Genomic DNA, 14201 nt, shown 5'->3' on the forward strand with positions numbered 1-14201 from the left:
CCATCCACTCCCGGCACAATAGGATGAGGAAGCTGGCTCTAACCGAAGGAACTTACGGGCAAATAAAAGTTACTTATGGAGCCCAAAATAGAAATAGAGAAAGACGGAGCGTGTAATCGTTACCTTGGACGGGTTCTGCTCAGCCCCATCCTCCTCCTCACCTCCCCAGTGAAGGACAAGCAGAGTCCCAACGCGGCCACAAGCATTTCCTTACAGTTTCTGAGCTTACGACTTGAAAACACGCGTTCAAAGCCAGCCGATTCGGTCCGTAATTACACCAGGAAAACCCACGTGCGATGGCAAACCTGCCTGCCGTTCCCAGAGCGCATAAACGAAACCGAACCAAGAAGAGGCAGTGGGGGAAGAGGAGAGAGCCCGCGAGAGCCACAGCTAAAACAGAACCAGAGCCACACCGGACACTTGGGTTTTCAGCATGGGGAAGCTTTGGACGTTCAAATTCCTACTTACTTTTGCATCTCAGGCAGCTTAAAAAGGGGCGGGTAGATGGTTAATCCAGCTTCTGCCAGATTAACCAGCTTCTGCGAGGCTAAAGAAGCCACGATGGGCTAAATCCTGACATTTTTAGGGAGTTTCAAAGCCTGCAGCGGTAACCAGAGGTCCCCAGGGGCTCTGGTCTCCGTGCAGTCACAGCACGGAGGGTCTCATCCTGGCAGCTTTCGGCTGCTGAGGTGACACGTGCTCACATCTGCGGGGCAGCACAGAGATTCACGAGTCCTCAAACACCCGTGAAGCATCCTCACGCTAATTCTCAACAAACCACGCTTCGAAGACGGGAGCGAAAAGCCCCTCGTAGCGGCCGACAACCCCATCGCACCTGGAAAAAGGCTCCCGTCGGACAACCTGCTGCTTTAACCCGGCTTGACGGGATGATCCGTGGAGCAGCCGGTGCCGCTTTCGAGCTGCAGAGCTCAGCTGGGGTCTGAGAAAACGATCCCCCAAATTTGAACCAAATCTTCCCGAAGAAGATCCAGCGAAGGCAACAAGGGGCACGGGAAACGCCGGGAGGGGCAGGACTGCCCGATCGCTGGCTTGCTAACGGGCTCCGTCTGGGGTGAGGATGAAAGCATCTGTCTTTGCTGGCCAGCCTACAGCGTCCAGAGCTCTCTGCGAGCCGATTCCTTGCCAAGGGGGTTTCGCCAGCTCTCTGTCGCGCTTCTGAGCTATCGAATCATTTCAAACACGGCGCTTCCCCTCGCTGGCTCTGCCGAGGAGGACAGCCTGCTAACGAACTGCGCCTAAAGTTCCTCTCTTCTTTCTCTACCGGGGTGGTAAGACATAAAACCTCTCCTTGGCTTAAAGGAGCTGGAGAAAAACCACCATCAGGACTGGGAGGTCATGAGGAATCGCTGTGGCAGGCGCAGGAGCTCACCGAAATTTAACGGGGAGAGGAGAAATTACAAGATGCTGTTCCTTTCTCCGCGGATATCCTGCTGGCATGCGGAGGCTTGGTTTGGGACCCGACGTGGTCGCAGTATCCATGGGTCTCCCCGGGTCATCCCAACTCGGAGCTCCCCCCCTGCAACACCCCCTTCTCCAGCAGTTACAAACCAGGGCCTCCCAAAAACATTAGGAAAGGGACGATTTCTATCCTTGATTGCCAAGGCCGAAATAGGTTATTGCGACCATCTGCCTTCGAGTGCTGCCCCCCGGGGATCCTCACTCCACGATTCCCGCGCTGGAAGACCTGGCTGAGAGATTTCACGCCGTCTCCTGTGGCCATAGATCAGCAGCGGTGAAAACGGAGCTCAAATTCAGGCTAAAAACCGACGTCCGGCCTCCCTGCGGCGCTGCCTACCATCAGAAATCTTCAGAGACCGGGAGAAAAGACAATATCAAGGGCAACGGCCCGTGTTATCCCCGTGCAGGGGAAGGAGGGAAGGGAAGGAGGCGGCCAACGTGAGCTTTTCAATAACCTGGAACTCGAGAAAGGAATCAAAGACGGCGGAAAGTAGGTCAGGCTGCGGGTGAGCGCAGAACGAGCACGCAGGGAGGGGAAGGGAAAAAAAAAAATAATAAATCAGAAAAGCCGACACAAAAGGAGAGCGTGACCCGAGAACCGTAACACGAGGAGGGTCCTCGGGGCACGTTAACCCGGGAGAGAGGTGGTGGCACCTCCAACCCTCTCCAAACTCAACGGGACACGGCCCTGAGCAACCTGACCTGGCTTTGAAGCTGACCTTGCTGGCAGCCGGGGTCAGGTACGGACCTCCAGAAGGTTTTTTTCTAACCTCCATTCATCTGCGATGAACGCAGCCCGCCACGGGACGCGCGGGCGTGCTCCTCGACGGACGGGAGGACGAAAGGCCGCGTCCACAAAGCGTCTCGGTTCCTTCGTGGAGGGCAACCACAATTAACCAGAGGAAGCAAAGGTCAGGATGGAAATCGGAGCCGCTGCTGAGCTGCGCCGAGGTCTTCGCTCTCAAGTCAAAGCGTCGAGGAAGAAATGAGGCTCAAAAAAAAAAACCCCAACCCATAAAATCTACAATGAACGTCCTCTTCCAGCCCTAGTTGAGCTGGTGGAAGAGCCTTGCCCTCCTGATCTCCTCCAGCCTCTTGCCGAGGCTCGGGCTGCGGTTGTCCCCATCCCAGGCACCACAAAGTCACGGGCTCCTCCTGGCTCGCACACCCTGGATAAAAAGAGGCGGGGGGGAGGAATCGAAGCGGCTGTGGGGTCTCTGCCCGCTTGGCTCTCCGAGCGGACCACACCAGGGTTCCCCCTTGCACACCCCTAAAATCAATTTTGGAGTCCTTGACACTCGTCGTCCACTGGAAGGAGCTCTCTGTTCTCCACGTGTCCTGGAGCGCAGCCCCGCAGAGAGGGATCTGGGGCTTTTGGTTGACGGGAAGCTCGGCGGGAGTCAACCGCGTGCCCTCGTGGCCAAAAGGGCCACCCGTATCCTGGCACGGTATAGCGAACCGGTCGAAAGCCGCCGTTGTCCCATGCCTTGGCGTGGCCTCACCTTGAGTCCCGTGGGCGCTTTGGGGCTCCACAATCTAAGAAGGACGTAAGAAAATATTAGAACGTGTCCAAAGGAGGGCAGCAGAGGTGGCGAAAGGAGTAGAGGGCTTGTGAGGAGCGGCTGAGGATACCAGGGTTGGTCAGCCTGGACGAGAGGAGACTGAGGGGTGACCTCGTTGCTGTCTGCAACTTCTTTGTGATGGGGAACGGCGAGGGAGGTGCTGATCTCTTCTCTCAGGCGTCTGGTGATAGGGAAGGGCTTAAAGTTGCGTCGGGGGAAGTTCAGATTGGCCGTTAGGAAAGAGTTCTTCATGGAGAGGGTGGTCAGGCACTGGAACGAGCTCCCCAGGGATGAGGTCATGGCCCCAGGCCTGTTGGTGTTCAAGAAGTGTTTGGAGAACGCGCTTAGATGTAGGCTTTGACTTTTAGGTTGCCCTGCGTGGAGTCAGGAGTTGGGCTTGATGATCCTCGTGGGTCTCTTCCAACCCAGGAGATTCTAAGAATGTTCCTTTCGTTCTGAAAACTGTGCTCTAGAGAGGGAGGAGACACTTCAGCTAAGGCAGGACCTCGGGCGTGGTAGGAGCAAGCCCCACTTCTGAGTCCTCATCTGGGGGCTCAACGCGAGCAAGCGGCAGATGGAGGAGTTGGAGAATCATTCCTGAAGCTCATGCCGTTCAACCGACCCTCTCCTCCTCCTCCTCAAAACCTGTGCTACATCAGATGTGCTCCAGAAGGAAGGACAGACCCTGTCGTCTCCGGCTCCGCGTGGGGTGAAAGGCCAACCGGCAAACAAACATTTGCTCCTCTTCCTAGACGGGGTGAAACGTCACTGTCGCTGCACAGGAGCGGATCGAGAGGAGAAATCCAGGTCTAGCAGAAGACCTCGTGGTTTGGGACGGTAAGAAAGACCATGGGGAGTTAAATCTGGGGGAGGAAAAAAAGGGGGGGAGAAGAAGAATGGAGGATGACGGTGCCAACCCCGCGAAAGCCGTCTGGCGGACAGAGCAAGGCGAGGCGGGCTACGAGGAAGGAGAGCTGCGAGCCGTTTTGAGGAGGATGCAATCGCCTCAACGCTTCCTAACGCCTGCCAAGAAGCGCCACGTGTTCCCCAAGGCGGCTGCCAATAGGTTCGGAGCCAGGAGATACACAAACAGCCTCGCTAACGAGCCAAAGCCGGGCTTCAAGGAGGCGGTTGCAGCAGCGGGGCACACCTTCGCCCGTCGCAACGTGTGGGGAAAGCCACCGCTGGGCGCAGGGACCTCCCCGGAGAAGCCACCAACTCCACTGGGGACAGCTCAGGAGCCAGTGGTCTCGCGGAAAAGGGCTGGCGGGGGCGGGGGGGGGGAAGGTTTTCAGACTTTTAAGCTGTTCAAAACCAAACCAGAGTGAATGTTGCAACCCCTGGCTACGTCACAGCCCGTCCCGGGATGGGCAAGAGCCGAGATAACCCTCCTGCTCTCCGCAGCACTGCAGCCGGGACACATCTGACGTTGAGCGCGGCACTTCAGGGAGGGTTCAGACATAATCGGGGAGGGAATCGCGAACGATCGAGGGCCTAAAATCACGACCAAAAAGGGGAGGTTGAAAGATCTGGGCCTACGGAAGAGCATAAACTGTTGTCTTTGCTTACTGCGGGTAAAATGAACAGCAATGGATTTAGATACTAAAACCACCAAAGACCCCATCCGCTTTCTAAGGGTGAGGGCTGGTGACGGCAGCGTGGGTGCCAAGGGCAGCGGTGGAGTCTCCGTCAGAGCCCGGAGCAGCCAAGTTCAGGTTGGTTTAGGTACCGTGGACTTGCTTGGAAGCGGCGGGAGGGAACAGGTAACCTCCGAGATCCCCCCGGTATCTCAAAACATCCTGTTTTTACCACAAACGCTCCCATCTAAACAACCAGCGCAGCCAAGTTCAAGTTCTCGCCGCAGACCCAAACACCTACTTCCTCCCTTTGACTTTTAGTTTTGCTTAAAGAGGGGGTGTTTTTTTTTGTTTTGCTTTTAAACAAGCAGCCAAGGGTATGAGACCAGCAAGAGCCAAGCCAGCTCTCCCGCTCCGTTCACGGGCAGAGCGAGCGCGTGTTAAACCCACAGCCCTTTCCCGACGCCGCTGTTCGTTTCTTCTCCGCGTCCCACCTGCGAGCAGCTCCGGGAAGGGAAACTTCGCCCCTCGAGGACAGAGATGCTCAGGTCTTGCCGTGATTTGATTACAAGCCCAAGAACGGAAAAGCACCACCATGCTCATTGAATCAATCTCCCGGCAGTCGGGGCCGAATCCTCCGCCTTCGTTTCTCGCTGCAGCCTCGTTAGAAACCATGAACCGCAGCCGGCGCAGAAAACGGTTCACGAAACGCTCCCCAAAAAGGGGATTTCTCCCTGCCTGCCCCCGCGACGGAGGGTTTCGGTTAAGGGTCTACCGATATTCTTAGCTCTTAACAGCTCGAGAGGCATCTTGCAACGCCGGCAGAGACCTTCTGGCAGTTCACGCGTCTGGAAGCGGAGAGGAAGGAAGCAGGAAGCGGTTCGCGGGGAGCTGCCTGCAGACGCTGAGCTGCGACATCGTCCCGGGGCGCGAGCAGCATCGCTGCTCCCACGGCACGGGGCTGCCGGCACCCCCGACACGGAGCCGCCGGCGGAGACGTCGCCAGGTCTGGTGCGGTGCCACCGCCGCCTTTTCACGAGATCCTCCTGCCATTATAACTTGCTAACGGGCCTTTATCTCGTTAGCGTTGCTTAAAACCCTCTATAAATGACGGAATTAGCATAACACACTAGCAGAGGACGTTAACACTAAGCAGGTGCCCTTAAGGCAGCTCCTCCGCTCCGGCCTGGGAGCGGCCGTCGAGCTTTTCGCGTGGCCGCAAAGATCCGCACAAGAAGCGGGCAGCTCGCTCGAGCTCTCGCACGTCTCACGAGTGATTTGAAGAGACACGGGGACAAGCAGGCTTAAAAAAACCCCAAAAAGCCCCCCAAAAACAAACAAAAAAACCCCGCCAACCCCGGCTAAAATCCTCCCGGCTACAGATTCGGCATCCCCCATCTCCAAACCCGCTTCACTGTTTGCTCAGCTGCTTCCCCGCAGCCGTACCCAGAGCGGGAGTTAAATAAATATTGCAACGCAACGGGCGCCACTTCATTCTTAAATCGGGTTGCGACAGATACTTTCAGCACGAAGCCAGAGCGCCCCGAAAGCGTCGTTTCGGGCTGGAAGCAAAAGAAGGAGGGTTTCGACTCACGGAGAGTCGTCTCCACGAGCTTGGGAGCGTAACTAAGAGACTTCGGGCTTGGATTTAAATACAAAAGCCGTCCACCGACGGCTATCTCCACGGGATCCGCTGTGCGTGCTTTGGTCACGCAACAGGTTGCTGGGCCGGGGTTTTTTAAGCTTTCCAAAAATTTACCTGTTTTCTTGGCATTGTCCCCCAAAGACACGACTCGTAAGGAAATACGGAGCACGCGAGTTTAAATCCAGGAGCGCGGCTTAAGGGGGTGTTTGAGCTCTTGCTCTTGTGCAGGTCACGCTCGCCCTCCGCCTCATCCCACGTGTCCGTCCTCAACCTTATCCGGGTTTAAATACGACGCTGAAGCGGACCAGAATTAAGCTCTAATTCAACTACTTTTACCTAGAAGGACAATTCCCGACCCGATTTCTCCCACCTTGAACCGGCGTTTCAAGGCAGCTGGAGATGGGCACAGCCCCGGGCCAACACCACACGCTGAAAAAACTTGAGTGACGTTGCCCGAACCGATAAGCGAGGTCGTATTTCAAGACGTGACCCATTTTTCTTCCCCCCCCCCGCCCCCAAAACTTCACATTGGGGACATTCGATATCAGATCTGCCGTGGTAAGAACGGCATTAACCTCTTCTCCAATGGGCGGTCGTTACTGAAGGGTGGCCGCACCCTTTCTTCACCGAAACGCTTTCCACCCTTTGTAACTACAAAATACACGAGCCCTAGTTTTTAAAACGGCGGTGCTATCCGTAACGGCTCGTGCCAGCGAATTTTGGGCACCGGGAGACCTAAAAATTACCGAGCGATAGTCACAGTCAGCAGGAGCATCCAGCCCCTGGCAGCAGAAACTCAGCTGAGCCCTCCAAAACGCCTCTCGTTGGCATCAGCCGCCACCCCGGGCTGGTAGCTATTCATCCTCCAAGGTTTGCCACGCCAAGAAAGAAGAGTTTGGGTTTGTTCGTATTTTAATTTGTGTTCGGTACGCTCAAGACTCGTTCCAAACTGCGGCCAGGCACGTGGAGCAGTCTGGCGAGCCGGGATCACAGGCTCTTTCATATTTCAATTAAAACCAGATCGCTTCTCGCTGCAGGGATGTACCTAAACGTAGGATCAGGCTGAGCGGAACCTAGCGAGAAGCTGCTTCAAGGACTTCAAGACGCTGCCAGAAGCGCCAGGGGCCAGTAGGTGGTTGGTTTTTCCTAATGCGCGAGCAAGTTTTTAGTCTTTGGGGGAAATGGTACGTTGCAAAGGTTTTGGTGCGAACTCAGTTTTTTGGAGCTTTGCAGGGGAAACCTGGAAGCTGTTTGGGACGGGCTCTGCCCTGGAACCGATGATCCCGGGCGAATAATTTGGAGCTCCACTGACGGAGGGGGACCAGCTCAGACCCAAATCCATTTGGGAAGGAGCATTTACGCTCCCCCCACGGTAACGTAACACCTACGGAAAATAAGCAGCCGAGGGATGAACACAGCTCCCCGCCCGGACCAGAGGTCGCATCCTGCCTTCTGCGTGGCCGAGCACTGCCAGCATGGACCGGTACCAGCGACCACGCTCTTCTCCTTCCCTCCAGCCACGCTCTGCCCTGTGATTTGCGAAGCTTTAGGGGTTTCCCCCCCGATGGAAACCTCGTTCCTAAACATGACACTTTTTACATGACAAAGCCCGAACGTCCAAAGCACAGCTCCCCGGTGGGATGCGTCCCCTCCATCCACCCCTCGAGAGACCGCACTTGCCCGGCTCTTTCATCTGCCGGCATCTCCATCCATCTGCCCCAAGCCAGCATCAGATTTCACAGGACACAGAGCGTCAACGATGGAGACGGATAAATCAACACCAGGTTACGCCGACTAAACCCTTCCCTGTAAATACCCCGCCTCCAGCAAGGCTCTGTTCAGCAGGATGCGACGGTTTGGGGTTATCAAAAGGGTTTCTGGCTTGCACGGGGGCGTTCGGGGACACTTACCGTCTCTGTAGGACTGCAGGGACTCATCTCCCCAGGACGGGGGGAACGGGGACAGAGGAGACCGTGGAATGCTGCACTCGGACATGGGGGTCATGCTCTTGCGAGGCACGAAGCCGTGAGCTTCCCTCTCTCGGCTCGGGGACGAGGGCTCCGCTCCCATCGCCGCTTGCAGCATCGGATGCTCCGATGAGTTGGCCAACAGCTCCTTGAGGATGTTAATGGGTGAGATGGTGAGTTCCCAGTTGGTAATACCAAAGTCTCTCAGGTGGGCTCTGGCGTGGCTGGAGAGACCCGCTCGCGTGTCGAAACCGGCCCCGCAGAATTCGCACCGCATCAGGCTGAAAGTACTCGGGTCGAAGTTTGCAACTGCGGAAAGAAGGACAGACAGTCAGCGCCGCCGCCGAAACCCTTGGATCAGGCCTCCGAGGGGGGAGTTTATTGCACCCGAGACAACCGCACGCCACCGGTTGTGCCGTGGCCACCACAGTTCAGGTTGACCACAGTACCATACGTACCCAATTCTCGATGGGAGGAGAAAACCCCACCGATTTAAAACAAGAAAATAGAAAGCACAGTGAATTGAATACATACTACCTTTTTTCTTCTTCTTTTGGAAGGAAAATTTTTGCTCAATAGCTTTCACTTCTTCCGCTGAGATGAAGTGACGGACGTTGTAGCTCACCCCCACCCTGTTGAGGTGGCCCCGCACGTGGTTCGCCAGCCCGATCCCGTTGTGAAACCGGTCTGGGCAGTAGGGACATTTCCTCTCCTCGTTCTTCAGCATGGGCGAGTCGGAGTCCAAGAGGTCATCGAGCTCCAGAGGACCCTCCAGAGGAGAATCCAGTAGGAGCATATCCAAGGGAAGGGGCTCTTCCATCATGAATTCCCGGGAAGGGAGTGGTGTTTTCTTCTTGAGCGGCTTCCCCCGGGGCCGCTTCGTCGCCTTGGGGTGCAGGTTCACCTCCTCCAGGAGGACGATGGGGACCATCTTCCGCAACTGCTGCTGCTGCTCCTCCGAAGCTATCGAAGAGTCCGTGGCTTTCAAGGTGTCTCTGAACGTCCTCTTGAGGTCCAAGGCAGCTTGAGGGATGGTGACGGGCTTGATGCCTCTGTTCTCGCTCAAATCCATTTCTGTGCTTACGGAGATCTCCTCCTCCATGCTCCCAGCATCGTTGGCCAACACCCACTTGTGCCTGAGCTCTTCCAGCCCCATCGGGTGGCTCCTGAGACCATCGCCTTCTCCTTCAAGGTGCTGAGCTGCTGCTTTTTTTTTCAGCTGCTGCAGAGCAAACTGGGAATAAGCTTTAGCGGAGGGAAAACCGGACAAGCCCAGGTTTTTATGCGGGGCAGCGTACGGGGCTGCTTTCCTGGCATGAAACCCTGGTGTCTGGTAGTCCTTTTTACTAGCCCCGTTGCTTTTGTCGAGTCTCGAGTGAGTTACGGCAAAACCGTGGACCCCTTCGTAATGCGATGTGCTTTCTCGGTGAGGTGGAGGGAAGAGCCGGTCTGCTTTGCCGAAATAATCCGTGTCTGCAAACCGGCCTGGCCTGGCCGGGCTGTAGGCATCTCTGCTAGTTCCCGGTTGATTGGGATCATCCTCGTACACCTCCGTGTCCCAGGAGAGGTGGGAATGGGCGTATTTCATGTGGTCCTTGAGGACGTTCTCGTTGGGGGCCGGGAAGCTGCAGAGCATACAGGTGCTGAGCCCTTTGCCGCTGCCTTGAGGTGGTACCTGCATCTGCAGGGACACGTGTTCATTTGGTTTGAAGTGTTTGTAGATGCCGTGCACGGGGCTATCCCGTATTTCTCCGCTGCCCGCGCTTCCGAAGAGATTCATGTTCTTTGCCCCTTGGTCCTTCCTCTCCTTGACGTGCATCTTGGCGTGCTGGACAAAGATCTTGGAGGAGTTTGTACCAAAGACACACTTGGGGCACTGGAGCCGGGCTTCCCGACCTTCGTCTGGAAACTCGTTCAACTTCTGGATCTCTTCGATAATTTTTTCCCTAGACTCTTGGTGGAGCCTTTTGTGCTGCTCCAAGGACGTGGGGTCTCCAAAGGCCCATCCGCACTCATTGCAGCAGAACTGACACTGCCCTCCCAAAGCATCTCTGTCTTGGTCCCTCCCTGGTCCACGATTATGCTGGAGCATGTGATCCATCAAGTGTTCCTTCTTCTTGAAGTAAATGCTGCACTCGATGCAGGTGTACACCGTAGGGTCCTCCTCCGGACCCAGCTCCTCCTTCCCCTGCTCCTCCAGCAAGACGCTGCACACGTAGGGCCTCATCTCGATGTCGTAGGAGCTGCAGGGAGCAGGCTCCAGAGACATCAGTGGGATCCGCTCCACCGAGTCTTCGGCATTTACCGTCCAGGACTGTTTGCCGACGGCGAGGTCCGCGCCGAGCTGAAGACCCGGCTTCTGTATTGTCCAGTCGGCCACGTTGACAGGGTTGATCTCGCCCAAGTCCGAGTTGACCATCAGCCCCTTCCTGTGGGACGAGGAGCTCTCCAGGGATTTGGACTTGCCGAGGACAGGGTTTAGCGTTTTTCTGAACACCGTCGGAGTCAGCGGAGGAGGCACTTCACGCACAGCCTGTCCCCGAAAGGGCAAGTTGGTTGCTACATCTGTCGGCTTGCTTATGTCTTTGTAGTGAGGACTTGGGCTTTTGTTGGGTCTAGAAATCCAGTCGACCCTCTGGATTCCTCTCTTGCTTTTATCTAAGTGCTCTTTGCTGAGGCCTTCAAGTTGCTTTGGTTCATTTTTAAGATATTTCTCTTCCCCGCCGCCAACCGATGCCCCCGCACAAGGGCTGGGCGTCTCTGCTGCCGCCTTGCCACCATCCAGGTCCTCGGAGTCGCTCTCCAGTTGCTCAGGATCCACCTGCACAGTATTTACAACCTGGGGCTCCACGGCGAACGCCGACTCCTTCACGCACCGCACGTCCTTCGAGTCCTTCAAGCCAGAGAGTCTCTCTAAAGTGCTTTCTTCTCTCCCGTCGCCCGCTCTCGTCTCCAGGGCGGAGGTGTCCCAGGTGACGCTGCCGGACACGGTCATGTTTCGCAGGTCTAGGGAGCTCCTGGCATCCGTTCTGTACAAAGCCTTCTTGAACTCCAAATGCTCTTCATTCGTGGAGCTGCAAGTAAGTTTTGAGAGTCAATAACTGGTTAACGGGATAATACAAACATTTCCATTTACAAAAGGGCTGTCGTGGAACCAGAGCGAGCCTACGTGGTGTTACAGCATAACACAGGCTGGGAATTTCACGGTGACTCCCATATCGCCCAAATTGTTAAAGACTTGGCACAAAAACAAGCCCTTGGCCACGCGCAGCTAGAATAATTTCTGCATCTTCTTCTGGGCTTGCTCCAAGCCCATTGCAGCGATGGCTGTAGCTGCTCCCCTACCGTGGCTCTTCCATGTTCGTGCCAGGCAGAACAGGAGCGCTGGGTTCCCATCACCACGTCCCCAGTTCCTGCCATGGGCCAGAAGTCACCTTTCCCTTGCTCCACCCCCCTCTCTGCTTCTCCTTCCCTTTCCCTTGCTAACTCCTCGGGATGCTCGGACACCTTATCGCCTCCTTTTTACCCAGCCCGACAGGGATATTTGCTCTTAACAATGACGCTTGTCACTATCGGGCCAAAGAACAGGCCAACGAGCTCTTCAAAGTTGCACAAAAACAGATTTAAGTGTCAACGTGGACCATTCCAAAGGTCTCTGGGACCAAAGGATGGTTCGTCTCCATGATTCAATGGAAGTCCCTGGGTGATCCCTCTCCACAGCAGGAGCGGGAAGTCTTTCTTGCCTGTGCAGAGACCTCAAGCCACAGTGGGATCGAGGTGGTTCCTCCCCATCCTCTTCCAAACCCTCAGCAAGGATCCCAAAGCTGGGAAGACCCCACATCAAGCAGCTGGAGAACATGAGCCTCCATGGGGTGAGCTCTACAGTGGGACTGGCTGGCCCCATGCCACTCAGACGGGTGCTGCTGGTACCACCACGGCACTGAAGACGTGTTGGGTGTTAGAGAGGGGCCGAGCACACCCGTGGGCAGTCCCAGCCCGGTGGTTTTGGAATTCCTACATTGGGCTTGGAGGCTTTCTCCTGGAAGGAGGGACATGGTGAGGACCATGAGGGTGCAACAGAGGCACTTGATGTTCTCCGAGATGCCTCGAGGGATTGGAGACACCTGCACGGGACCAACCGTTATGAGACAGGTTCTACAAGAGCCTCAAGCCCTTCTGCTGGGGTGGCGAGAGACTCGGTGGGGAAGCAGAGAGCCTCGAATGGCACCAGATCCCCCCATTTAGGCTTCTGAACTGGGCCCAAGAGGCCCAGGAGCCCCGATGTCCCTGATGGCAGCTTCACAGGGGCTTGGCAGATGCCGGCTCTGGGGCCGAGCAGACTTGGGGCATCCGCTGAGCTGCAGAGCGAGGCAAGACTCCTCCACGTCCCCATCCCTGCCCTAAGGATGCGACCCAGCTTCTGTCCTCCACAGCCAGCTTCATGCCCGGCTTCTCCCTCTACGCAGCGCCCGTGGCATGGATGCACGGCCAAGAGCCGGATGCAAACCGCCACATCCCGGCTCCTGCTCCCTGCTAAACCATCCCTAGGGAAGAAACCTGCCGGACCGCAGAGCCCGACACCCGGAGAAGCCCGGTGACTCGAGACCTTGTGCAAGGAGCTGCTCCAGGGCCAGCAAAACACTATCTCACGGGTCAAGTTGTGCTGCCAGGAGAACAAAGCGCCTTTGTTGGAGACAGCAGGGCTGCCAGTTCCACATGGTTCTCGTGCTGCCTCTCTCTCTCCTTTTTAAACCTGTTTATTTCCAGTTTGTTCCTGGAAAAAGCCAAGCTGAGGGGCGAACCGACCCTCACACCCCACCGCAGTCGCCCTCCCAGCTCCAAACCTTTCCCTATTTTTACTCGGGAGAAATTACTGCGGGCTGGAGGACGGGCTCGCCATCGTCTGTGGCTTGATATCAGGGAAATGTGATTCCCATGTGCACCGTAAACCCTGCAAACGTTATTAAAAATAACTCGCTAAGGAAACCGCTGGCCCAGGAAGGATCAGTCAACAGCAGATACTAAAATAAGCCTATTAAAACGTGCTGGGCATTGGTTGCATTGCTAAACAGGCTAAGACAGAGAGCGATTCTGAGCCAGGCGCGGGTCCCCGGTGCCACGGGGGACAAGGACCCTTGCTCTGCATTAGCCTTGGGCTGGTACCCCAAAATCTGCCTTTTCCAGGGTGCTCGGAGCTATTTGGGACACCCCTCAGCAGCTTCGGGACACCCAACGCAATCAAATCAAGCATCCACCTCCCAGCGTCTCTCTCTCCCTCGCAGCAGGGACAGCCCCAGCAGCACCGAGGGGAACCCGGATGGCTCCGAGGGGTAATTTAGGGTAGGCAGAAGCAGGGTGGTTTGTTGGGAAGCGGGACAAACGAGATGAATTAGAGCAGCCAACACTGCTCTGCAGCGAGGGGACTGTGCTGCCTGGCTCCGAAGGGACCTGCTGACGTCCTCGGTGGCGGGACAACCCTCTTCGGGGACAGCCAGGGAGATATTTTGGGGCTTTGTGTAACTGGAGTACCAGTAGCAAAGGGAGCACTCTGGGACATCCCTTGGGAACTTACCCGAGTTCGGTCCTGTGAGCTGTGGCTGGGATGGCACCAGAGAGGGCAGGATCAGGCTCATCTGCAACAGAGAGGAAAGCTCCAAGGTCAGTGCCCAAGTGAGGCTTCTTCAACGCAATTTGCAATAAAGTGATTGTATTTTTTGTGCGTGTTAACAAAGCTTTCCCAGCAGATAAACCCCCTCTGCTCCTGCTGCCCGTCCTTCCCTCCTACAGCCGGTTCCGGATTACGGGAGGATTTCCAAGCCACACTTAAGAGGGTTTAATCCCACGCACAACTATTTAATGTGTAATCGTTCCTGCAGCTAAGCAGTTTAACGGGAAGATGCACACGCCGCTGGCCGCACTCTCACCACCCCTGCTTGCCGGAGAGGTATCCGGCACGGTGCCGCGGCCGAGC

The 14201-nt window shown here is 56.2% G+C and overlaps 1 protein-coding gene across 1 annotated transcript in view; it reads right to left on the reverse strand.

The window, feature by feature from the left end:
- The window catches only part of WIZ (WIZ zinc finger), a 59724-nt gene that overhangs the window by 9863 nt on the left and 35660 nt on the right, over positions 1–14201 (reverse strand). Inside the window, exons 3-5 of the mRNA XM_076360830.1 lie at positions 13803–13863; positions 8765–11304; positions 8174–8539 (exon numbers count right to left, since the gene is read on the reverse strand). Of these exons, the coding sequence (XP_076216945.1) occupies positions 8174–8539; positions 8765–11304; positions 13803–13863 (2967 nt within the window). The remainder of the gene's footprint in view (positions 1–8173; positions 8540–8764; positions 11305–13802; positions 13864–14201) is intronic.

The sequence above is a fragment of the Aptenodytes patagonicus genome, chromosome 30 (assembly GCF_965638725.1).
Source record: "Aptenodytes patagonicus chromosome 30, bAptPat1.pri.cur, whole genome shotgun sequence".
NCBI lineage: Eukaryota > Metazoa > Chordata > Aves > Sphenisciformes > Spheniscidae > Aptenodytes > Aptenodytes patagonicus.